Genomic DNA, 27,934 nt, shown 5'->3' on the forward strand with positions numbered 1-27,934 from the left:
TTTAGTTGCCTTGACATTAAATGAAACTGGTCCAGGGGTGGTCGCCCTTGGTTTAATATAAGAATGCCACACTCTGGCTCTGTGGTTCCATTCGGTCTGCCACAGGTTACCAAAGTGTGGGTCAGCTATTGAGTTTATTTCATTAAAGTTATGTTCCACTGGTACACTGACTACTGGGTCCAGCAAACCCCTTTTAGCCGTCGCATCGGCCAACTCATTACCAGTTATTCCAATATGAGCTGGGACCCATTCCATGGCTAGCTCAATTCCTTTATCCAACAATTTATTATAGCTTTTGACAATTTTAGAAATAATTTCGGGTCTGACACTATGGGCGCCATTGATTGCCTGCAAGGAACTGAGACTGTCAGAGAAAAGAACATATCTGCTAGGGCCATTATAATTATGATATCTTTCAACCCACTTCAGGGAATACAGTATGGCCATGAGTTCGGTGGTATAAACTGATATATTATCCGACAGCCTAGCCCTAATAACTATCGGGTTTTTATTGCTATTTTTAACAATAAAGGCCATCCCTGTTTTACCAGTGATTGGGTCCTTCGACCCGTCTGTGTATATCTGAACCACATCCGGGTAGAATTCCCCAACCACTGCCTGAAAAATTATTTTCTTGAAATTGAGATTTTCTGTTTTAATAATATTTTCCCTGACGTGGTAATGAACCCTGGGGCAGCCCGCCTGCCACGGGAAAGTCGGGTTAATCCCCAAACTAACCAATGGAAGGCCGACTATCCCAAAGTCATTAGCAAACTTATTAAGATATGAAATAACAGATATGTCCCTATCTCTGTTAATATTTTTAATTAGTACAGGTTTAAGTTGGTTGAAGGAGAATCAGGCACCAGACTACGTATTTTGTTGATATATTTTAAACCTTGCCTGATCCTCCTAAGGGCTAATGGCATTACTCCCAGCTCAACAAGAACACTATCATATGGCGTACAGATAGCACCCCCAACTATAATTTTGAGAGCCCTACCATATACGCTATCAAGTTTCCTGAGCTGGGTCTGGCTAGCACAGCCAAAGGCCTGTGCGCCATATTGCAGTCTCGACACAATGACTGCTTCAAAGATCATAAGCAGAGTTTTTCGATCTGCGCCCCATGGTGTGCCTGATAGTACCCTTAATAAATTAAGGTATATAGTACAGTTACCAGTCACCTCAGTAATGTGCTCCCCAAAACTAAGATTGTGATAAAAGATTATTCCAAGAAATTTGACTGATTGCACATGATTAATGATCACTTCGTTAAATTTTAGTTTAAGGTCACAAATCGATTTAAACTGCCTTTTCTTATGAAAGATGATACTTTTAGTTTTTGCTATGGAAATGGTAACACCCCAAGCTCTGGACCATAGGGCTATGTTATTAACATCTACCTGGAGATCTTTTTGAAGGTCCTCATAATTATTTGAGATTCTCCAGAAGGCTGTATCGTCTGCAAAGAGACCGATACTTACCTTAGATGTAATACTTTTGTTTTTTTGTGATAAGCACCTCGGCCAAGTCATTAATAAAAATCGCAAACAGGGTGGGTGCTATCACTGAGCCTTGTGGGATACCGTTTTCCAATGTAAAGATTGGGGAGAAAAAACCATTAACATTAACTGCAAATGTTCTCTGCATTAAAAATTGTGAAATAAAAGTGAACATTGCACCTTTTACCCCCATTTTATACGCTTTCATTAACAAACCGCTTCGCCAGACCATGTCATAAGCTTTTTCTATATCCACAAACACTCCACCAACTTTGTGTCCATTCCGAATGGCATCCTTTACCTCGGTTTGAAGACGTACAATATGGTCGGTGGTGGAGTGATGTTTCCTAAAACCACTCTGGAAGGTAGACAACAAACTATTTACCTCCAGAAAGTGGATAAGGCGAGTGTTTACCATAGATTCCATGGTCTTGCAGACGCTTGATGTTAATGAAATTGGTCTATAATTAGTAGGGAGGGAGAGATCCTTACCCACCTTGGGGAGTGCAAACACTTCTGCGTGTTTCCACTCAAGTGGCAGGTATCCCTCACTCCATATTAAATTAAACAATTCCAAGAATAATTATAGAGTTTTGGTGGGCATATTTTTCAGAAAAATATAACTAAAATTATCAGAACCAGGAGCCGTGGCCTTTCGGCCACCAAAAGCACTAAGAAGTTCTTGGAATCTAAATGGTGCATTATACGGTAGGTCATCCTTCAAGGAGCAGGGTTCATAAGGGATCGGACTATTCTTTTCAATAGTAATTTTCCTATCTTGAAATTCTTTATTATAATTATTAGTGGAAGAATTATTTCTAAAAGCAGCTCCTAAGATATTAGCTTTATCCTGGTTAGTTTTACAATTAACATTATTTTTAAGAATTGTTTTAATATTAGATGGCTTCCCTTTCACCCTTTTGATCTTTGACCACACCTCTTTAACATTAGAGTTCCTGTTAAGCGAACCACAAAACTGAGTCCATGAGGCTTGTCTAGTTTTACTAATACTGAGTTTAAGTTTATATTTACTGTCCTTAAAATTATTAATATTTTCCTCAGTATTAGCTTTCCGCAAAATGTTTCTACATTTATTTCTGGATTTCTTTAGTTTAGTAAGTTCCTCAGTCCACCAAGGGACTGGGTTATGGTTATTTTTAAAGGAAAAGACCGGAACAGATTGCTTGGCAATATTAATAATAGCTTTAGTTAAATTATTATTAAATTTATCAATATTTAAATCTCTAATCTGCTCATGATCTAATTCGATACACAGTCGCCCAAACTGGGACCAATTTGCTTTACTAAAATTCCATTTAGATTTATATTTAGTTTTATTAATCCATAAATCTGAGATATTGTATTTGGTTTTAATTGGAGGTGGTCACTACCCAGGTCATCACGGACCTCCCACTCACAACCTGCAGCCAGAGTGCTCGACACCAAGGTAATGTCAAGACAGGACCAAGTATGATAGGAGGCCGAAAGAAAGGTACTACTTCCATCGTTTAAACAGACTAACCCTAATTTTTCAATAAAGGTATCAACAGTACGGCCTTGAAGATTGGTAACTTTAGAACCCCATAATTTATTTTTACAATTAAAATCCCCTAAAATAATAAAATTTTTATCATAGTTACCAATCGGTGCCAGAAAATCATTTAATTTATACTTAGTACCTGAAGTAGTAGGATGTACATAATAATTAAATATATTAATATCCCCAGATTTAGCATGTATGGTTACTCCTACCGCCTCGATTCCTGTATGACCCCTGGTTATCTTAATTTGAGAGTGGGAGATACTATCTTTGACAAAGGTAGCCCCCCCCCCCCCCCCCCAGTACTATTGTCATTCGTAAAAAAGAGTCCGGTGTAACCTGAAATTTTTTATTCAACGAACAATTTAGTACGTTTAATTTTATCTGTAACATTAGCAATCCATGACTCCTGAATGGCAATAATATCTGTCTTTATTAAATTGTAAATATTTTTTAAGCTCGGGTCCATTTGCGCGCAGGCTCCTGGCATTCCATTGTAAAATGGTAAGCCCTAGATGGTCAACCTTCTTATTATTATTGGTGTTAACACCGTTAACACCACTATTATTAATATCAATATTATACTTAGTATTAATATGTAACGACATAATGGGGGACGGAACAGTACTAGTTGGAGAAAACTATAAAAAGTTAATCCACACTAGTGTTAGCTCGCGTCTCCAGAACAACAAGATCCCTGGCCTTATACCATGAAACACTACGTGTTTCAATGGCAGCTGAGTTAATCTTAATGTCCAGGTGATCATTCAGGACCCTGCACGCATCTCTAGACGCCACTACAATGTCATCTAGAAAGAATTTTTTAATTGGGGCTTTTGGAATGTCTCGGGTCAGAAAAATGCCAGAAATAATCCTAACCAAATCGAGCACAGTAATCGGTTGTTCGAAATTTGATTTTGTTGCCCCACAGGCAGCGCCGGCGTAAGTTTTAGATTTGGTAGACTGGGTGGCATTAGCCACATTCAGCGGCTCAGTCGTTGTAGTCTGCCATGCGCCAGTTACCAAGGCAGGACGGTGAGGGACACCGGCCTGACTGCCCATAGTAGACACCGGAGCAACCACTCTTGCCATAAGGCGGACCGCTCTCCTGTAATCAGGGCACTCCTAAAGTGAGTGCAGTGATCTCCCCTACAGTTAGCGCAAGAGACTGGTCTAGTGCACGGACTATCGGGGGTTCTTTTAGGGTGGGCGGCCCCACACCCTAAAGCAAATGGGGTGCTCCCGTGTGGACCTACATTTTTTCTGGGTATGGCCCCACCTGTGGCATTTGGCGCACTTAACAGGTTTTGCCTGATAGAGGTGGAGTACATGTTCCACCCCCTTTACCTGAATAACCCCGGTCCCGGGAGTGGGTGGGGGGGGGGGCGGGCGAAGAGGATGTCCAAGTAGCCATTGTTCCATACCGTGGCATTGGTGATGGACATGTTGGGGTTGGCCGTTCTGATAGATTGGAGCAGTGCAATGCCCTGAACTCCCCTCATATCAGTTTTTACTATCCTCCTAAGAGAAGAGGGGGGAGGCTTGGCTCTACCCTGTTGAGTCAACCCTCCTCTAGTTACAGTTTGATAGGGGACATCATTTGTAGTGGGTGTGGAAGGTGGCCGCACCTGGCTCGCTTCCCCACCCTCTCTCGTCGGCTTGACTTTTCTGTAAAAATCAGACACCTCCCCCACCTTTCCCCGGGGTCCCGGGGCACTCGACCCAAGGGGGGAGGGGGGGGGAGGACGAGTCCACCTCCATCTCTACAGAATCTAATTTTGTAGGCAAACTCGTGTTGCCTTTAGTGGAAGCTAATTCCACCCTCCGTTTGGCTCTAACACGTTTAGCGGCGGGGGGTGGAGTGACGGTTTTAGTTTTAGAAAATCCCCCACGGTGGGAGATTCAGCAATATTAGAGTCGAAAGAATTTGCATACCGGCGCTTTCTCTTATTGTGGATAACTTCCTTGAACCCGCCACCGTGGGGGTCCCGGGCTTGTATCTAGGCGACACAACCATCCCAGAAGCCGTACGCTTTTGTAAAGTACTGGGACTTACTCCCGTCGATATCCGGAGTTGCAGCACACGAAGTATTGCCCTCCGAAGTCTCTCCGGGAGTTACCGAAGTCTGCTTCGGGTTTGGTCGAGTAACCACGCCGGTCGGCACTTTGACAGTTCGCTCAAAAAAGGAATCGAAACTGGCTTTCGCTATCGGAGCGCGGACGCAATCGTAGCCCTGCACAAGTGGCTTATTGGCAATCTGAATCCCCGTTTCGACACCAGGCAACAGAGAAAGAATGCACAGAGCAAACAAATTTAAATGTTTTCTGTCTCCGTTCATCTTGAGCAATATGCACGAAACTTGCTTAGACACTTCAGAAATGGTTTTCGTCCACAGTTTCTTTCAGAGGTGTCTACGTCATTCTGTTGAATCGTAAACTCTAATTTAGCTATTGGCATTTATACATAGTTTACTGTCTCACCCCCCCCCCCCCCCCCCCCCACACACACACATACCAAATGCTGTAACGATTTGTACTGACGATTTAATTATCAGTGTTTGCTTCTATTCAGATATATGAATTAATGTGTAAACATTCAGACAAATAATTGGTAAGAATGATACATTGTCTGTAAATACATTATAAAACATTCAGAGGTATTTTTTATTATTAATAAGCATTTTTTGTGTGGTATATTTGCCATGTTTATAAGTGGAACGCGATTCACAGAGTTCACTATTTTTTAAGTATAGAATAAATATTGTAAATAATTAATTGTCCATTCATTTTGACTTTGACGTCTTGTCGTATGTATTCATTCGGCATGTTTAGTTAAGTTCGCCAATTGTTTTATTATTTTGTTTTGAAGGGTGTGTTTAAGTGTAGAATAACTGTTATTAAATATAATGGTAATAATTGGAAAGAGTAATTAAGCTATGTAAAGTCGATTATGTTTTACATTCAATGAGGTGTTATTTCATTGATAAAAGCTCTTCTACTTCATTACTTGGACGCGATTCAGAGAGTTCGTTATTTCTTCGTAGAATAATCATTGTAAATAATGAAATGATCATGCATTTCGACTTTGACATGTGGTTTCATATTTTCCTTCATCCTCTTTAGATAAGTATTCATTCGTTTTGAAATTTTGTGAATTTGTGTAGATTATTATTATTATTATTGTTGGTTATTGTTGGTTGTTGTTGGTGGTGGTGGTGGTGGTGGTGGTGGTGGTGTTGTTTTTGTTCTTGTTGTTATTGTTGTTGACATGCATATCCATGAGTTGTGTGTGTTACGCTGTGACATGTATATAATATGAGTTGTGTGTATATAATATGAGTTGTGTGTGTTACGCTGTGACATGTAATTCCTTTTTCTTCAAATACTTTATCCTGTTACTATTAAACGAGAACTTGATTTGAACAATATATTCATACAATGGGATGTAGCCCAGTGGTAAAAAGCTCGCTTGATGCGCGATCGGTCTAGATCGATCCCCGTCGGTGGGCCCATGGGGCTATTTCTCGTTCCAGCCAGTGCACCGTGACTGGTATATCAAATGCCGTGGTATGTGTCATCCTGTCTATGGGATTGTGCATATAAAAGATCCCTTGCTACTAATGGAAAAAAAATGAAGCGGGTTTTTTGTCTGAGACTATATGTCAGAATTATCAAATGTGTGACATACAATAGCCAATGATTAATACATCAATGTGCGCTAGTGGTGTCGTAAAACAAAACAAACTTTAACAATATAATCAGCGGTTATCAGCATAGGAAGGAAAGGGTTGTTACCGGCCTCGGTGGTTTCGTGGTTAAGCCATCGGCCAAAAGGCTGGTAGGTACAGGGTTCGCAATTCTAATAGGTATATGGCCACTACAACCTCTTCTCTCTCTCTCACTAACCACTAACCAATTAACCACTAACACACTGTCCTGGACAGACAGCCCAAATAGCTGAGGTGTGTGCCCAGGAAAACGTTGTTGAACCTTAATTGGATATAAGCACGAAGTTGAAATGAAATGAAATGAAATGAATGGCTGTTTAACAATGTCTCAGTGTACAGTTACATGAAATTAACTAATGAAATCTAGATGAAACCTTATTAGCTGAGGACCATTCAGTTTGGGCTAAAACATTATACAATATATTATTGCTTCAAGCATATTACGTAACATAATGCAACTAGCATCCTGAAAACATGAGCCCATTATTCATGGTGTGCCACAAGTCTCAATACTAGCATCACTCTCCTTCATAATATATACTCTTCAAAACAGTAGGGGAACTCTAATAAGAATTTATAATTGCCAAAATTGTAAAGTATATTAGCTGTGGAGAATGGTTATATGATAATAGTGAATTAATTGGGCAAACATTACAACCGGTAGTTCAGTATTGCAGTAGGTTTTATGACCACCAAAGATCTTGAAGGACGATTGGGGTCAGAAGTGAAATTTGAAAGTTGACGGGTTTTTTATCAGTAAATCGCAAATTCAAACCAAAAAAAAAGACTGAAAACAAAACAATAACAACTGTATGATCAACAGAATAAACAATTGACAGAAATAATGTTCCACTGTGAAACTAGTATTTTTTTGCAACCAACACACTTACATTTATCACCAGTCACAGGACGTGTGGTGTTAACTTCTCTATCAAAAGTTGGTTGCACCTCGAATTTTGACCCAGCCGGAAGTTATTTGGTTTAGTACTACCTAAAACTTTCCATGTAATGGTCAAACTACGTCGACACGGACGATTGCATCTAGATGACTTTTTGACTGCAATACAGTTCTGGTGATGCTTGATTAATTTCCGTGGTGGGACATAGCCCAGTGGTAAAGCATTCGCCTGATGCGCGGTCGGTCGTTGGTGGCCCTTTGGGCTATTTCTCGTTGCAGCCAGGGCACCACGACTGGTATATCAAAGGCCGTGGTATGTGCTATCCTGTTTGTGGGATGGTGCATATAAAGTATCCTTTGCTATATATTAATGGGAAAATGTAATGGGTTTCCTGTCTAAAATTATGTTTAACATCCTATAGCTGATGACTCATAAATCAAAATACTCTAGTGGTGTCGTTAAACAAAACAAATTTTAACTTTTACCATTAATTTTCATGTGTAAATGTTGGAGCAAAACAAACTTTTAATTTAAGAAATATAAATATTAGAAATCTAATTCATTCCACGACCTAATACAGTTAAGGTAATTTATTATATGTCACGGTACAAAGTTGTTTCCTTGATACTTTGCTATATTTACAACGATAATAAATGTTTGGCATGTTTACAGCTATAAGTGTATCGTGTCACCATCACGAGTAGGTCATTTAATAAAACACTTCAGTCTGACACTTCAAGTATTATGTCACAAATATTTAAATTGCTTACGTTATCGTTTTTTGTTTTAAAACAGTTTTTAGTTTCAGTGTGTTTGTACACCTGAAATCAAGTAACAAGAATGAGATGTACTTCCTTAGACTAGAAAGCCTTTATAGTTTGCCTTCAGTTAAGTGTATGCTGTAATTTATTTATAGCAAAAACAATTACGTGTTTATCTAGTTCAAGGCTAACGTCATAGCTTGTTTTAATTAAACCACATGACAGGGACCTTTAATACGATTTATGATATTCATTATAAGATTAATAGAATATTTTCGCGAAACAAACACGCCAAAACATAGTGCTGTCTCATTTTTGAAAATATTTTTTTTTACGTTTACGGCTAAAAAAAACTCTGAAGTGAAAATTATTTTTAAAAACGTCCTTGCGTTAAAATACATCGGGCATTTTAGGAAATAAACATTATATCAAATTTGATAAGGTTTAGCTTTGCCATAACGTATCGTGGCAAGTCTGCTAGTTGCAGGCGATTCAGTGCCACAGGTTTATGTCCCAGCAACGGCATGAGACAATTTGTGAGGCCAGAAAGGAGTTAATTATCCCCTGCGCCAGTGGGTTAATTCCTATGTATGTAGTAGTCAAATACGACATACATACAATATATAGATATTTATACATTAATGCATACTAGCCAGTGCCAGGTTTGAAACTGTGTCATGTCTTTGGGTTTGTATGTGTGCGTACAAAAAAACATATTGAATAGATGTTAAAGGTAAAATTAACAAACATTTTAGGGCCGATCTTGCCGAGTATAGTCACAATGGTTATGATGTCTACGTTTGAACTGATAATTATTTAAAAACTAGGTCACGTTGAGAAGCAGTATTCACTGAAAAGGCGGGACGTTTCTTAAATACTATTATTATGTCAATAAATGGTGCTTTCATATTGACCTTGATACAGATCCGAGGTCAATTGTATTGGTCCATGGTTGGTTGTATTGGCACGAGGCAACACTGAACTCCTGCATCCTAAATATTATGTTAATAAATGGGTGTTTTCATATTGACCTTGTTAGAGGTTCGAGGACAATTATATTGGCCCATGGCTGGCTGTATTGACCCGAGGCCACAGAAGCAAGTGAATTTTGTGTTTCGTAACGAAGCTATTGCAGTCTGTCTAAAGTGACCCAATAGAAAAAATATATCGCCCATCAATCATGCTACAAAATCCAGTATTGGCCCGCTATGACGCTTATGATGCGGGCGTTTACAACACTTCACAGCTTTTTGATCAATATAATTCGGTACAAATGGAGGCACGACGTCTTATGTTGCATGAAAACAACTCATGAGATTTGTTGAGAGCAAAAACACAAGAGTCAAATACCAGTACTGTAGTTGTGTTTGTGTTTTCCGTTAGTAAACAATATCATGTGATAAAAAGGCGAGATTGCAGCTTTAAAATCTCTTTGATACTTTGTAACAGACACGTGTGATAGTAGTACTTTTATATAAAAAATGTTCAGTAATACATAAATGTGCTGACGACACAGATGCAAAGTATAAGCATACACAGCGGGGGGAGGGGGGGGGGTCAGGTGGTCAACTGTCACTCTCCCCCTCCCACCCCCCAATTCTGTAGCAAATCTACGCATTTGGGCAATAAAGATGGAGCCATTCGGGAAAATAACTGGCCTGAAACATTTTCACCATGAATTTCCATCAGTCTACTCACAATCTAAGTTGTAATCTATATAGCTATTTGGTACTAATTCAAATATGAATAACTGTTGTTATCCAGATTCGGGCATTTTCGTTTAATTAGAACCAAAATATCAACCTGTAATCCACCCCCCCCCCCCCCCCCCCCCCCCCCCCACCCCCACCCCCACCACCCCCCACCCCCACTACAAAACTTGGAGGAGCCCGTACGCATGTGTAGTGTGCTGTAAAGCACGTAAGACCCGAATTGGTTGTATGCATATGTGGACAATTGATCCATTGCGATGTCGTAAAATCTGTGAACAGTTCCAGTGTCACATTCCAAAAGTTAAACAGTTTGTTTTGTTTCACGACGTCTCTAGAGCACATTGATTTATTACCTATCGGTTGTTGGATGTCAAACATTTGGTAATGTGAACCTGTAGTCGTAGAGAGAAAACCCGCTACATTTTTCCATTAATAGCAAGGGATCTTTTATATTCACCATCCAACAGACAGGATATCACATACCACGGCCTTTGGTATACCAGTCGTAGTGCACTGGCTGGAAAGAGAAATAGCCCAATGGGCCCACCGACGGGGATAGATCCCAGACCGACCGCGCATCGAGCTACGTACCACTGGGCTACGTCTCGCACCTGTCACATTCCAGTGCTTTTAGCAACTGAGATTGCCGTCACCAACAGTACCAGGCAATCATTGATTCCATAATGTTTATAGGCTACTGGTATATTAAATTTGATCTTCTGGGACAAATAAAACAAATATATAACGCTTATTGGTGAAGTACCGTTGGGCGGACCAAAATCATATTTTATGTTATTTATGATGTGCGGAGATAGAGTTCCGCTGGTGTAGTGTGGGTGTACGGTTAAGTAGAGACCTAACAGAAGTCAAGCATTATTAGTTATGCCAGTTTATGGCTTGATTGCTGCTTTAGTTGGGTTAGTGTGTTAAGTGCTTATAAAGCGATAAATCTAACTGACTTTTGTAGTTTATATTCTTGCAGTTAAAACACTAGAAATGTCTAATATTTCTCGATAAAATATAGGCGGAACAATGATTTTCCAAAAAGCGTTGGGTGTGGATTAAACCGTTCAACATCTTGGTCTACAATCTTTAGCTTGGCCTTTAACATGTGGAATCTTTATTATATTTCTTTTTTTTAAATTTATTCATGCATTCATTCATTCATTAATTCATTCATTCATTTAATTTCATTTGTTTGTTTGTTTGTTTGTTTGTTTAAAGACATGTGGTGCAGAAATCTGAAGTAGAGGGCACGAGCTATCTGAAAGTGTGGAGAGATGATGTGCACTTCTGCCAAGTTGTCATTTGGGATAGCATCAGACGCGATTCCCTGGCATCCGGACAACAAAGCAGCATGGTTTTGAATGACAATGTTTGACTGTGTATAGTTATTGTTTTATTGCAGGGTTTTTTGTTGCTGTTTTTTTTTTTTTTTGGTTTGTTTGGGTTTTTTGGGGAGCGTATTATGGGGGGATTATTCGTGGGTTATTTTGGGGGGTGGGGGTCATAGGGTGGTGTTGTTTAGAGGGATCGGTTTGTTGATTTGGGGGATTTTTTTGATAGGACAAAATTGTGATTAAATATCAATAAGATCTATTATGGAATGATCAGTGAAGGATATATAACCAGTTTGTATGTACAATGGTAGTAATGTTAAACAATACAAATAAACTAATAAAATAATGAACAAACAAAAACCAAATATTTTGGTCACTGCATCATATGACTTCTACATATGCTAATTCTGTTCAGAGTCGTTGTAGTTTACTTGAAGCCTTGATACCACTACTTTTACCAACGTGTATCAAATGAGAGAAAATAATTTTGAAACAGAAAGAACAGTACCAATCGCGGGGAACTGTGAAACGGACAGAACAGCACATACCAAAGTTTTTGATGTACCAATCGCGAGGCACTTTGAAACAGACAGAACAGCACATACCAAATTCTTTGATGTACCAATCGCGGGGCACTTTGAAACAGACAGAACAGCACATACCAATGTCTTTGATGTACCCATCGCGGGGGACTGGTTGGACAGATTTTTTTCAAATAGCATCCTCTTGACCGCTATACATGTATAAATTCTATTATAATCAGAAGGGACAGTTAAAGTTTGTTTTTGTTTAACGACACCACTGGAGCACATTGATGTATTAATCATCGGTTGTTGAATGTCGAACATTTGGTAATTTTAACATTGTCTTAGAGAGGAAATCTGAAGAGACAGATCCCCAAAGTGATTCGTTTCATCTGGAATGGAGATTTATTTTTTGTGATGTCTTTCAAACCGTTTTCGGTTTTATTTCTCCATTTTCTGTCCTCGTGAAGATTATATGTTTGTAACACATATGCTAATTCCCATTGTTCTGGTGGTTCGTGATAACGCTATAAAACCCAAGAATTCGTTGATGCATGGCTTTGTGTGGATTGCATAGTAATACAAAAAAGGGCGGGAAGTAGCTCAGTGATAAAGCGCTCGCTTGATGCACAGTCGGTTTGGGATTGATCCCCTTCGGTGGGCCCAACTAGCGAACAAACAAATAAACCAGCCAACCAAAACACTTTTAGCGTTAAGTCAGTTCTTACAGTTAATCAAAACTACTGCTATGCAGAAAAACTAAAAACCAACTCACCGTCAGAAGTTAGTGAACTCAAATCCATCATTCAAACTCTAGTACAAGAGATATCAACATTTAAAGCTAGCCTAATTAACAAAAACAATTAACCTAATTAAATCTAAAAATTACTAAAAACGTAAAACACATCGGGCCAGCGTCATCCCATGTCAAGTCTCCATACGCCCCCGCTAATAATTCAAACATAGGAAATAAGGGCCTTAGCGTTCTCCAATGGAACGCTAAAGGCCTCCATTCGATGGGACATGGTGCCGAACTCATTCAACTCATTAGCACTAGCAACATCAAGCCAGATATAATTTGCCTGCAAGAAACTTGTCTAGGAATCGGCACTAAAGATAAAAAAAAAAAAAAAAAAAGTATTTAAAATTCCAGGATATACAAGTTATTATAAAAATAGAGAAAATAGTACAAGAGGTGGAATAGCCACTCTAATTAAAAATACCATACCGCATACTGAAATTAAATATGATTCTATTAATAAAAACTTAGAAGTCCTAGGACTTACTATGCAAAACAATAAAATGCCCATTGATATCATCAATGTTTATAGCCCACCGGGAACAGCCCATAATCAACTAACGTTAAGAGATTACAATAAACTCATAAACTCAAACAATAACTTTAAACTGTAGATTTTAATTGTCATAGCACTCTGTGGGGAGGTCTGCACTCCGACGCACAGGGAGACATACTAGAGGAATTCATCAATACACACAATCTAGTATGTCTCAACGATGGCAGTACTACTTTTATACATGACTATCTGGGCACATCTGCCATCGACCTAACTATCACCTCTAACAATAAAGGTGCAAACGCCCAATGGGAGGTGTTAGAAGCTCTCAATAGCGACCACCTCCCCATTCTAACCAGCTATAAATGTAATACTACTTATACAGAAGAAGAAAAATTTATACCTAAATATAAATTTAATAAAGCTAACTGGGCTGGCTTTACAAGCGACTGTAGCAAAATTAAGTTAGAAAATAGCCTAAACATTGACGACGCCACTAATAAACGTAACTAACAAAATAATAGAAATAGCTGAAAAGAATATTCCCAAAACTAAACCCTTCAATAAAAATAGACCAGTTAACTGGTGGACGAAAGAAATTAAATCCAAATGCGGCTTTAGGAACAGGATGTGTAAACTTTATAAACAAAACAGGGAAACAAAACTATCACATTAAATATAAAATAACCAAAAACGAAGTAGGTAAGTTTATCATCAATGCTAAACAAGCCAAATTAACAATAGAACATCTATTAGAGAAATGTGGAAAAAAATTAAGGCTATTCAAGGACAACGCGCTAATTCCACAGTCCTTCAGAAACATAAAACAGCAACTACTAATAAACAAAAGGCCGACCTTCTCAGTAAAACTTTCAGTAAAAACAGTAGCAACGAAAATTTTCCTAAACAATTTATTGAGAAACTTAAGAAAGATAACTCTCTACCAACCAATGATACTAAAACAGCAAATCACCCAAATACTGATAATTTTGAATTTAATAAACCTATAACAATGTTAGAATTAAAAACAGCTCTTAAAGCTAAAAAAAAACAGTACTGCCACCGGGCCTGATCAAATACGTTACACATTACTCAAGCACATGCCGGACGTAGCCCTAAAGGTAGTGTTATCGCTCTTTAGCCGAATCTGGAGGGAGGGTCAAATGCCCACTGCGTGGAAACATGCAGAATGCTTTAGTCTCCCTAAAGCGGGAAAAGACCATTCCCTCCCAGGGAGTTATAGACCGATAACACTCATGTCCCACATGTGCAAAACCTTAGAAACTATTATCAATTACCTACTCGAAAATAACCTAATAACTAATGTACAGAGCGGATTTAGAACTAAACATTCAACAATAGATCAAATAGTTAGATTACAAAATAGTATTAATGATGCATTTCGAAAAAGGTTTTAACAATATTCATAGATATTGAAAAAGCTTTTTATATGGTATGGCGTCAAGGCCTACTAAATAAACTACAGAGTAACGGTATTAAAGGTAATATGTTTAATTTATCAACAATTTCATCCATAATAGATCAATGTCAGTTAGAGTGAACGGTCACTATTCAGACAGAACCGAAATAATCAATGGCATACCACAAGGTTCGGTCCTTTCACCAACCTTATTCAACATTTTTATTAATGACATAACTAAAGCACTTAATGATAAAGGAAAAACAAAAACGACCACGCCATTAAACACAGCACTATTTGCCGATGATTGCGCCATCTGGAGCACAGGCAACACAACCACTAATTTATTTCACCTAATGCAAGCTGATATGAATAGACTTAACAAATGGGCCCTGGACTGGGGCATTAAACTATCAGAAACTAAAACTGTCTATATGCTTTTTAATAAAGCCAATAAATCAGATAATCACCAACTTAAATCAGGTGATAAAATAATTCCAAGAGTCAAATTTTTTTAATTTCTAGGTGTATCGTTTGACTCAAAACTAACCTTTAGTGGCCATATCAATGACAAAGTCAGGAACTCAAAAAATACTCTAAACTTGTTAAGATCCATCTCAGGTACCAGCTGGGGAGCGCAAACAGAGGAAATGCTTATGGTTTACAAAGCATGCATACTCTCCAGAATAGATTATGGAGCCCAAGCCTACAGTTGTGCCGCCCCCAAACTGTTACATAAATTAGATGTTATTCAAAACCAAGCTCTTAGAATCATAGCTAAAGTTCCATCAAATACCAGCGGACAGAGCTTAGAAGTTGAGTTTAACATTATGCCACTGAAATATCGTCGCAATCTTCAACATCTTAATTATCATCTAAAAATCCACTCTCTTAAACTAGATCACCCAGTTCAGGAACTCACTCCTATCATAGCTAAACCAGGACTAGTATTCAAAACCAATCAAAATCTTAATCATTCTTTCGCCACTAAAGCTAGTAAAATAGAAATAGAAGTAGGTATAGATAACACGCCAGTGGCACTATACCATATCAATCAGCCAGTCGAGTGCCACACACCATATCTAATTAAACAAGCTACGGATTCAACCCCATTTCCACCATTTAAGAAAATCCTGTTCGAAGCCGTAGCCAACGAAAATTAACCTGAGCACATCCATATCTACACGGATGGCTAAAAAAAAAATCCAGGATTGGCTTCGCAGTAGTTGAAGAAACAATATCTAAACACTCTAAATTAGTTAAATACACCAGGCTGTCAGATAACCTATCAGTCTATACAGCAGAACTGACAGCCATCTATGAAGCCCTAATCTGGATTAAAACTAAACAATACTCTAAAAGCGTTATTTTTTCAGATAGTCTTAGCTCTATCCAATCACTTCAAACTAATAAATCTACCAGGCCAGATATCCTCGCAGCCATCCACAATAAACTTCATGAACTAAACCATCTTAATTTAACAGTAGTATTCGAATGGGTCCCAGCTCACGTAGGTATAATTGGCAATGAAATAGCTGACTATGGAGCCAAAGCTGCACTTTCAATCACTAGTAAAATTACAGCACTACCTTTAGGAATATCAGAACTAATGTCAAAAGCAAGAAAACACTACATTAATCAATGGCAGGCCAACTGGGACCTAACAACTAATACATGGCACTATAACATCAAACCACTAGTCAACTAAATTGCGCATAGGTAAATCATCGCAGCTCAACAGCTGCTCTTTCACCAGTAAAAACTCTCACTGTGAGTGTGGCACCCGGGAAGACATGAAATACTATCTCCTGGATTGCACGTTACACAACAGTCAGAGAAAAACTAATGATAGAATCAATAGCCGAAGACAACCATAACAAACCAATTACGCCTAACCTTCTACTTAATCCTGATAAATATCTAAAACATAAAACCTTCAAAGCAGTATATCAATTCGTCCAGTCCACCAAATCAAAACTATAAGTGCCACGTACTGACCGCCATGCCAGCGTTCAATCGACGTGGACCCCCAACCCGACTATTCGCAGGCAGGATGGGAAACCGTAGCACACTCACTGGGCTCCTGATAGACATAAATTTAAAAACAAAAACTAGAAAACGATCACAAACCACCCGCCTGTACGTATCCTGGAGGGAAGAGCGACCGTATGCACTCGACCGACATGCACTCCAATCCGGGGGACCAACGGAGGGAAGGTGGCGATCTATAACTAAGATAAGTAATCAATATGCTACTTAAATCGTTACACCTGTGACTCCCTTGGTGGAACATCGACCTTACGCACTCGAACAGACCACGTATTCCAACCCGGGGAGAGAACGGTGATATGACTAAAGTGGGCTTATACCTAACAAAATAGCTGGAACAATCCCCCATATGGACGGACCCCCAAATGGAATAGCGACCCTAAGCATCGCGACCCAATAGACATTCCACGCCGGGGGGGGGGGGGGGGGGACGACAGTGGGGGTACCAGCAGACCTAACCACGATAACCATATTATTTTACTGTAAATATAATATTCATGTTCTGAAACTCGTGATTGGCAATTGGTATATATCACTTCCATTAGCGAAACAGTAGCGCTTTTTTTCTTTCTTTCTCACTAAGACAGGATCGAAGTCGTAGTAACCCAATTGGCTAATTAACCAGCCAATCAAACTTGGTAGATAATCAACCAAGATAGGACACCACTAATTATCGCCTATTTTTTGCAGCACTCTCATTGGTCCAATCCAGCCAATCACGGATCAAGAACCCCACTACACATAACTGTAAATAAACTGCACGAATTTGTCTTTGCACCCGCACCATGTTTTTTTTATTACTGATGCATTCCATCTAGCTAACTAAGGTAAGTCAACTAGGGTTCCAGAAGCAAAGACATGCAGGAAAACCGATACCCAACTATCCAGATAGACTGAAGACAAATCAAGTAAGCCTACTAAAATCCTATATTTAGGGGGCGGGAATCAAAATTCTTCAACCTAAGTACCTAGATTGGTGCATATATGTATACAATTGCTACTTGCCACCGTTAGTTTCGTTTCATTGCATTGGTAATAAAGTTAAGTATGCCAAGCACTAGGCTTTTTAAACCAATACCTACACTATAAGGGTTTAACCCTTCAAATTAGATAGCTAGGCTAGTTTAACTCCTCCTCCGTATTCAATGCTATACAAGGACCGGGGGGGGGGGGGGGATGACCGCTGAACTCACTAGAATAGGGACTTAGACAATAGGTACAACCTTAACACAAAACTAGGATTCACACACAGACTACACGCTCACTGCATCAGTACACAGGGTGCATTGACTAATGATAACAATGCACCCGCCCCCATTTAATGGCCCAGCACGTACTCTAATAAGAAACCGGACAAAAGAATACCGGTTCCGAGTACACAATTGCAATGCACCCGGGGGGAGCTGAACAAAATTATCGGCCTCTCCCACCCAAACCCCCAATACTTGCTGCTGGTAATAACTTGGTAATGCCACAACCAGAAGCGGTCAGGCTCTTTATAAGGGCCCTATGGGCAACCTAGTGAGACACCACAGCATCGTAGAGGTCTAAAATTAACGAGCTACTCTTTATTCACTAATATCAAAACCTATATTAGCTCGGCCATTTACCTTTCGACCGACCGTTCAAAATTGCGCCAAATTTCCTCAATCAAAATTGCGCACCCTTTTCTCTTTGGCATTTAACTGCTCCATTCAAATTCCATAGCACCACCACCACCCCCACCCGCCTGCTACCGATTTGATCGGGCTGCTGGTGCTCCCTTGCACCTGCCAGTGTAGGCGGTCCCTCCTATCCCCTCCCCCCACCTTTCCTGTCATGGACGGAGGAGCCGGCCAAGGCCGGCTCTTGTGCCCACGACAGGCATGCGCTACAACAGCTGGTTCTGAATGTGCACGTAAAATCCTATGACCTGACCTGAGCTGACTGTGTGGGATCATCGGTTTGCACACAAGTCAGACGAGTGGTCGCTGCGTTAAGTGACAGTAATCCACACTAACGTTCGCGAACGATTTGATCGATTCTAGAGTTGCGTTCAGCCAGACCAAGCAGAAACATGTTTCCTAGACTGGTTTATCAGGACCTTAGCGTGATGTGGACCTTTGGGGGAGAGGGGTCGAATATGAACCTAGCGGACCCTGTTCTCTACATTTTCTCTGGATACTTATATGATTAGTCTAATAATGTACTGTAAAATATATATATATATATATATATATATATATATATATATATATATATATATATATATGCGAACGCAGGCGATATGGTTATTCAGTTTAACGCGAATAACATAAATATTTATACTTATAGCAAACGTTGGATTGTTCTGTTTGGCTGGACTGACTCAGCCCCGATACACGTCACTCCCATTCCAGCCAATCAAACGACTGACTATTTGGTTTTGGTTTGATCATTTTGATTATCTCAAAACTGCACACTTTGAACACTTAATTTGTATTCCTCAATCGAGAATCCCGGGATGGGGAGGCAGTGTTAATCAACAGATTTAGTTTTAAAATGTTATGTAGAATGTTGTGACATATTATATCATAATTATATCACAAACCGTATATGTAGTAGTCCCTATTAACAGCGTCTTCTTACATTTATAGACTGACTTAGCAATAGTTTGTTGTCATATTACAGAGACCCGCCATATTCCATATTTCGTCAAACTTGACACTGGCAAGGCAGTGTTTGACCCAAACACTTCTGGAGGCTTAAAGGGGTCTGGAGATCCCTAATTATCCCCACCCCATTAGCTTCGTGGCTGTTCCTTGTAGCCTGTTCCCCAACAAGTCGTATAGCACCAGTTTTAACGAAACACTCCTCCAAAGAACATTGCGGTCGACAGTACGATACACAGTGACATCCACTGCGGCCTCAGCGTCATCCCCGAGTTGCAGTTGTTGCTGTAGCAGTAGCATCGCTCCGTGTAGCCGCCGTTGTTGGGGTGTTTGTAACACCCTTCATCCCTGTAAAGAGCAGACGATACCTCTCTGATACAGTATCTAGAAATCACGGCGGAAACTGAAAATACAAAAACCCCACAAAAAAGCACTGTAAATAAGCCTTCAAAAGACATACATATTTTTATAAACATCAGGAACTGTAAACATACAAAAGCACATGTAAACGGGAGAAAACAAAATAGAATGCAAAGACACAAAACAAAATGTAAAAGAAAGAAAATGTCAAAAGAAACTGTAAAATCACGGCTCAATGTTTAGGAAACAACACTAACACGTATAAAAATAACTGGATATTACATGTATCATCTACACTGTTTACTGTGCTCTATTCGATTGTAATGAAGTCTTGTTTCAACGTTTAATGTTACTTACATGTACGTCTCTGCTTTCCCCAGCTATAGTGAAGTCTTTCAACTGTTAGCTACTAGTGAAGTCTAATTTCAACATGTGAAGTCTATTTCAACATGTTACGTCTCTACTCGCCACAGCTGTTTCAACGTCTAATGTTACTTACATGTACGTCTCTGCTTTCCCCCCTAAGTCTATTTCAACATGTTACTTCTCTACTCGCCACAGCTGTTTCAACGTTTAATGTTACTTCTCTGCTATGTTACTTACTTCTTAACTCTCCACGGCTATATTGAAATCTACTTCAATATGTTACTTCTCTTCTCTTCTCGGCTGTAATGAAGTCTGTTTCAACGTCTACTGTTGCTTACTCACCAGCTGTAGTGAAGTCTGTTTTAACGTATGTTATTTACTCCGCTGTTCTCCCCAGTGTTCAAGAACTCTGACTTTCGTGTTTTAACTCTCCCCACAGGTTATTTCTCTGCTCTCCCCAGCAGTCATGGATTCTGAGTTTTGTCTTTAACAACTACTAAGCTATCAAGCGTATGTTACCGGTTACTTTTCCATTGCCGTGTATAATACCAATAATATCTCAAAATGGTTCATCATGGATGTTATGTCTTGTCGTACACGCCCACCCCAAATTTTCGTGTTTATGTAGAAAACATACACTCTTCCCAGTAACGTATTTTTTACTACATCATAAGCTATATTTATATACTTTTGATAAAATATCATATTTACCGGTACTAATTTTCGCAATTGTATTATATCTGTACTACTACCAATATTATAATTATACTATTTTTGCTCCTGTAAACCATGTCCTACCATTGAACACATGTCCTCATATACCGTAGAATACGGCCCGAGTGTAATACATTGTTGTCTTGTCTTGTCTTTCTTGTCTTGTCTTGTATACTTCTCTGCTCTCCTCGGCGGTCATGGAGTCTGATTTTCGTGTTTCAACGTATGCTACGAACTTCTCTACACTCTTCCCAGCGGTCATGGAGTCCGAATTTCATGTTTCAACGTATGTTACTTACTACTCTGCTCTCCCCAGCGGTCATAGAGTCCGAATTTCATGTTTCAACGTATGTTACTTACTACTCTGCTCTCCCCAGCGGTCATAGAGTCCGAATTTCATGTTTCAACGTATGTTACTTACTACTCTGCTCTCCCCAGCGGTCATAGAGTCCGAATTTCATGTTTCAACGTATGATACTTACTACTCTGCTCTCCCCAGCGGTATTGGATTCTGAATTTCGTGTTTCAACGTATGTTACTTACTTTTCTGCTCTCCCCAGCGGTCATGGAGTCTGAATTTCGTGTTTCAACGTATGTTATTTACTACTCTGCACTCCCCAGCGGTCATGGAGTCCAAATTTCGTGTTTCAGCGTACGTTACTTACTTTTCTGCTCTCCCCAGCGGTCATGGAGTCCAAATTTCGTGTTTCAACGTATGTTACTTACTTTTCTGCACTCCCCAGCGGTCATGCATTTTGATTTTCGTGAGTGTCTTCAGACAGCTGTAACATCCAGTTTGCGTGCTGGGATTGTCGCACGTGTTGGTGCTTCCTCGGACAAAGACGTTACACTGGAGGCACTTGATTCCAGCTGAAATAAACAATGATATTGTGTGACATTCTGTATAGTCACAGCATTTTAAATAGATTAGTTGCTGGAACCTGGAACTATTTTTAGCATTCGTTTTCGGCTATATTAGGTTTTGGAACGCATGTTCTTCACAATGATGATGATAATTTTGATGATGATGTTGTTGTTGATGATTATGTTGATGATGATGTTGATGATGATGTTAATGATATTGTTGATAATGATGATGATGATGATGATGATGATGTTGTTTTTCCGTAAATTTTAAAATTTACATTAATAGAATTCAATGGTGGTCAGGCAGAACTGATTTTAAAGTTTATAAGAGTTACGGATTTGTATCCGAAATTTTATAAAATATACAATAATGTTCAGTACCTTTCACATATCTTTACATACTCAACTATTGAATTTTTATTAATCATCCTTTTGTTTTACTTTCATTTGTGTGACACCTAATACCCGATGTGTTTTTCTTTCCTTTGTGTGACACCTAATACCCGATGTGTTTTTCTTTCCTTTGTGTGACACCTAATACCCGATGTGTTTTTCTTTCCTTTGTGTGACACCTAATACCCGATGTGTTTTACTTTGTGTGACACCTAATACCTGATGTGTTTTTCATGCTAGGGCGTGCCGTAGCCCAGTGGTAAAGCACTCGCTTGATGCGCGGTCGGTCTGGGATCGATTCCCGTCGGTGGACAAATTGGGCTATTTCTCGTTCCAGCCAGTGCATCGTGATTCGTATTTCAAATGCCGTGGTATGTGCTATCCTGTCTGTGGGATGGTGCATATAAAATATCCTTTGCTACTAATGTGGTGGGTTTCCTTTTTAAGACTATATTTCAAAATTACCAAATGTTTGACATCCAATAGCCGATGATTAATAAATCAATGTGTTCTAGTGGTGTCGTTAAACAAAACAAACTCCTTTTTTTTCATGCTAGGGCGAAGTTAAATATTAATTGTTTCTTCTTTTCTTTTCCCCGGCTTTCTTCCAGTTTGGTGTTTTGATTTATTACGCTGTCCACTCACAAACACTTAACCTAGCTGGGACATATTCGCTGGTGATAAAATGGTTTATTGTTCATTCATTGTCTGATATCAGATTTTTCAGATTGAACAACTTGTTTTTAATCCTTCCTCCCTGTCTGTCTGTCTGTCTGTCTCTGTATATCTGTCTGTCGCTCTCGCTCTCTCTCCGAGCAGTCAATTCTTTTTATTTCTCCGAACTTTTTTTTTCACCAACTTTTTTACTAATGGCTATTTTCAGAATTCTGACAGGCCCCAGGCCCAGGGACGGACATGCTCGAAACTCTAGTGGTATATGAGCAGCATGTAAAAATTATTCGCACTCGCCATTTGGTCGAATTCCCAATTGGTCGAAATGCTACTTGGTCGAAAAATAAGTACTCGTCTGTTATATAACCACTACCTGATTACCTGTGTATGTAATGAACATGACCACCTCATGACGCTGCAGTGATTGCACGATGCACGATGTGAGTGTAACATTCTGAAAGAAACTGCTGCTTAAGTGGACATTTGTACTTGTATGTGTACTTGAAAGAATGAATATTTTAAAATGTTGAAAAATGTTTAGCTTTTTATGAAATAAACATTTTTAGATGGAGACCTTCTTTTTAAATTATTTACAGACATTCACTACATTCATTATATGGATTATTTCGATATTTGTCATATTTTCATACTTTATGCGTTAAGCGATATCTATACCATGAAAACAAAAATAATCGGGTTTCCAAATAATCTGGATCAGTTCATTATAATGACTGAGGTAACAACATATGCATGTCAGTAAGACCATTGAACCATATCTATTGTTGTTTTAACAGTTCGACCAAATGGGAGTAAGCCATTATGTCATATGTATTTATATATTAATGAATAGTAGTATAAATTATAAATTATATTTTAATATTTTGTTTCATTTTAACATCTAGCTCAGTGGTACACAGCTGGCTTGGGTTCTGGGTGTAAATTTAACTTGTTCCTCTTTAGTTTGTTCCAGTTACTGTTTTTGCTTGGGTGTTGTTGGGGTTTTTTCTTTATTGTTTTTTCTTCTTGTTTTTTTTTCTTGTTTTTTTTTTCTTTTTTTTATTATCATTATTATTGTGTTGTTTTAGATACTTGTTTTTCAGTTTATATGTTTCCTGTTATTTTGTTTCCTACAACATAATAGACATACATGTGTAGTTTGTTTTTGTTTTTTTTAAATGTTTTGGGTTCAGTTAAACTTTCTTTCCTTTTACTTTTTCCTTAACACAAAAATGCTCTTGTATTAATGTGTATTGTATTAACTTGTTTTCGTTTCCTGTTTAAAACAAGAAAGTCGAGTGACTTATCTAACATGTGCTAGTATTTACAGGTTTGGCTTTGAGATCGGTTACAGTACAAAGGTGTAGCCACCATCTGCATACGTGTTTGGTATTAGTCACAGGTAGATGATTGAAACCAGACCCGATATAACACAGTAACTTGATACGTGAGGTCACAAACGGTTTAAGCTTTACTCACGCTCGTAGGAAGGGTATCTGAAAGGAGGAGGGGAAGGGGTGGGGGCAAAATATGTAAAGTCATGTGGCACACAAAAATTATATCTTTGTGTGGCCTAAAATGTGACTTCCTAGCATTTTGTAAGTAAAAGGATAATTAATGAAGTGTGGTCATTTCAAATGTACTATTATATTATGTCACTAACCAGTGATATATGCCATGCACTATTCAGGAAGATATGATTTTATTTAACGACACACTCAAAGCATTTTAATTATGGTTATATGGCGTCGGACATATGGTTAAGGACCACACAAATCGATCTTAGCGCTAAGAGTACCTTAAGTACATAAAGTAGTTATGCACTTAAAGTGATCTTAGCGCTAAGATCGCTTCGTAAAACGGGGCCCACTTTTATAATGAGAAAGGAAACCCGCTTCTACTCTTTCCGATTAACAATAAGGAATATTTTAAAGTACTTCACAGATAGGATAGTACATACCATGGCCTTTATTACACCAGTTGTGCGGTTTTGGTTGGAACGAGACGTAACCAAATGGGCCCACAGACGGGGATCGATCCTAGACCGACCGCGTATCACGCGAGCGCTTTACCACTGGATTTCGTCCCGGCCCCTTAATAATGTTCATCAATTAGAAATATGTCCGTAGCGATCGGCTCATTGGGTTGGCTTTCCATGTGCGCTGTATGTTTACTGTACTAATAACTTCATAAATAAACACACTCACAAAACGTGCACGCATTCGCGTCCGTATCCGCACCGCATATGCACAAGTATATACGCTACTTAAGAGCACATTCTTCCATGAATCATCGACTATTGGATGTCAGACATTTGGTAATTCTGACACGTAGTCTTCAGAGGAAACCCGCTACATTGTTTCATTAGCAGCAAGGGATCTTTTATATACATTTTCACACAGACAGAACAGCACATACGACGGCATTTAATATACCAATGGTGGAGCACTGGGTGGCACGGAGAAAATAATAATAATGAATAATAACAAATGTGGGAGGGGCTTCTGGGGGTGTATAACCCGCTATATTAAGCGCTAACTTCTAATTGATAACCAATTTATCTAAAAACAAGATAATTATTGTAAATAGACATAGCTATTCTTAACCTTTGGTTAATCAAGCGTGTCTCGACTAAAAACGGATGTTAAATTCCACCGTATAAAATAGCACCTGTCAAGGACTGGGATGAGGAGGTGAACAGCAAAAGAAGTTGAAATATAAAGAGGAGCTGAAAAATCGGGAAGAAATGAAATGGAAATCAATGGATAGAAAGGAAAGGGGGAAGTGGGATATTTAAAAACAAAATGAAAAATCAAATTTAAAAAAGGCCGTTTATGCTTCATGCTTTATGAGTGTTGGAAGAAGATAGCACACTTCTCACATAATTTCACTCGGAAATACATTTCCAACAGAAAAACAAATCCAAAACATTTTGTTAAAGTTTCACCCTGTCCCAGGTAGGTAACTAGTTTCGAACACGCCCCTGTCCCAAGACAAATCCTGGATCCGTCCCTGAACTGGGGACTTTCGCAAATCCTATTAGAAATGACTACACCTGTGAGTAAGACCTAATCCATGTTTGGAATGTCCAAGTCCTATTATTGGTATCACAATAGTCAGTCACCAAAAGCAGGAAAACTGGAGGGGTGGGTTCAAGTGAGATGGATAGTGGATTTGTTATAGATTTATATATTAAGTTATTAATTATAATAATAATTATTATGGTTTCCATCCACATTCATACAAATCGTAATTTACATTGTATGTAAAGTAAAGTTTGTTTTATTTAACGACGCCGCTAGAGCACATTGATTTTTTATCTTATCATCGGCTATTGGACGTCAAACATATGGTCATTCTGACACTGTTTTTAGAGGAAACCCGCTGTCGCCACATAGGCTACTCTTTTTACGACAGGCAGCAAGGGATCTTTTATTTGCGCTTCCCACAGGCAGGATAGCACAAACCATGGCCTTTGTTGAACCAGTTATGGATCACTGGTCGGTGCAAGTGGTTTACACCTACCCATTGAGCCTTGCGGAGCACTCACTCAGGGTTTGGAGTCGGTATCTCGATTAAAAATCCCATGCCTCGACTGGGATCCGAACCCAGTACCTACCAGCCTGTAGACCGATGGCCTGCCACGACGCCACCGAGGCCGGTACATTGTATGTAAAACATGAACAGAAAAAGCACTTACTTACCAAACTGATTATTATGTTCTAGCTACTATTTGACTATTTGATTTTATAAATGTGTTGGAAGTATAAATTATTTAAATTGTCAATAAAAACAAATATATTGTACTTCATGTAGCTAATGAGAAACATGGAGTGGAGGAGAGGGCGCCATTATTAAATCGAATTTCCTAATTTTTTTTATTAAAAGACAAAAAATGCTTAATCTTCTAGGTGTTTGTAGTTTTTTGCAGTCTGTCCTAAAAAAAATGACAGAAAAAGTACATAAACAAATCATTAAATCACCTGTAAAAAACAACGTGTAAGCTTGTTGCTAAGTAAATTGAATTACCTAACAAAGTTGCTATTAGACAAAATGCGTGTTACCTTCGATGATTTGTTGTTTATTTTGTTCAGTCTACTTATAAACAATTTACACATTTAAAAAGTACACAAACAAATAATTAAATCACCTGTAAAAGAACCCCCCCCCCCCCCCCCCCCCCCACAAAAACAAAAAAAAAAACAAACCCGGGTAAGTATGTTATTAATTAAATCGAAATACCTAACAAAGTTATTATTAAATAAAATGTGTCATCTTCTATGGTTTGTTTGGTTACATAAACAATTTACATATTTAAAAAGTACACAAACAAATAATTAAATCACCTGTAAAAATGGGTAGGCATGTTGCTAATCCCACAGCGAGGACAAAAGCTGATATAAAACCCATTTCACCAGACGTTGCGCCGGTAACTCATTTAAAAACCGTTCTAGCTGCTTCTAACAGTAACTGTTGTGGACATCATCGTAATTACACACCTTGTTGCTGTTCATACATTGCAGGTGAAACATAAGACCCACAACGCGATAATCACTTTCTTAAATCCTATTGGTCGATTATTAATAGGGGTACTTCTTAACTTAGTAGGTTGCGCTCTTCCCGTTGTCCGGAAAGGTGTGGCTTGGTAATATAAATTCCGTTACAAGCGGCCTTACCAACAAACATGTCTTGGACAGGACTCTGGCCAAGTCAAAGGTTGTGCCCATGACAGGCGTGCTTTAACAGTTCGCTGATGAATGCATTCCAAAATTCACCTATCACCAAACAGTAACATATATTCGTAATTTTAAAAAATACAGGAGTCATTAGCAGAACGTAACGTGTGAGCATTAAATTATTATCATCCATACTAATTAGTTTGTTTTGTTTAACGACACCACTAGAGCACACTGATTTATTAATCATCGGCTATTGGATGTGAAACATTTCGTAATTGTGACTTAGTCTTTGAGAGGAAAACCGCTACATTTTCCTTTAGTAGCAAAGGATCTTTTATATGCACCATCCCACAGACAGGGGATCGATCCCAAATCGACCGCGCATTAAGCGAGCGCTTTACCACTGGGCTACGTCGTCCCGCCCACCGTACATACAAGATTAAACAATAATTAATCAACCAGTCCTTAATCAAATCTTGATTA

At 38.8% G+C, this 27,934-nt stretch overlaps 1 protein-coding gene across 1 annotated transcript; it reads right to left on the bottom strand.

Moving 5' to 3' along the window:
• Window positions 1-19,029: 19,029 nt before the first annotated feature.
• On the bottom strand, window positions 19,030-27,293 carry LOC121382131. Its single transcript, XM_041511638.1, has 3 exons — window positions 27,119-27,293; window positions 21,570-21,713; window positions 19,030-19,806 (listed from the first exon to the last, which is right to left on the bottom strand). Exons 1-3 carry the CDS (start codon window positions 27,180-27,182, stop codon window positions 19,592-19,594), a joined length of 423 nt encoding a protein of 140 aa, XP_041367572.1. The 5' UTR covers window positions 27,183-27,293; the 3' UTR covers window positions 19,030-19,591.
• Between the last annotated feature and the right edge of the window lie 641 nt (window positions 27,294-27,934).

This window comes from Gigantopelta aegis, chromosome 9 (assembly GCF_016097555.1).
Source record: "Gigantopelta aegis isolate Gae_Host chromosome 9, Gae_host_genome, whole genome shotgun sequence".
Taxonomy (NCBI): domain Eukaryota; kingdom Metazoa; phylum Mollusca; class Gastropoda; order Neomphalida; family Peltospiridae; genus Gigantopelta; species Gigantopelta aegis.

What these genes read in the sequence shown, in the direction of transcription:
- LOC121382131 (XM_041511638.1), bottom strand. Translation starts at nt 27,182, where the DNA reads ATGGGTTTTATATCAGCTTTTGTCCTCGCTGTGGGATTAGCAACATGC. An exon ending in ATGCCTACCCATTTTTACAG is followed by an intron (nt 21,714 to 27,118) that starts GTGATTTAATTA and finishes TGTTTATTTCAG; the next exon opens with CTGGAATCAAGTGCCTCCAG. An exon ending in CCGCTGGGGAGTGCAGAAAA is followed by an intron (nt 19,807 to 21,569) that starts GTAAGTAACATA and finishes TTGTATTTTCAG; the next exon opens with TTTCCGCCGTGATTTCTAGA.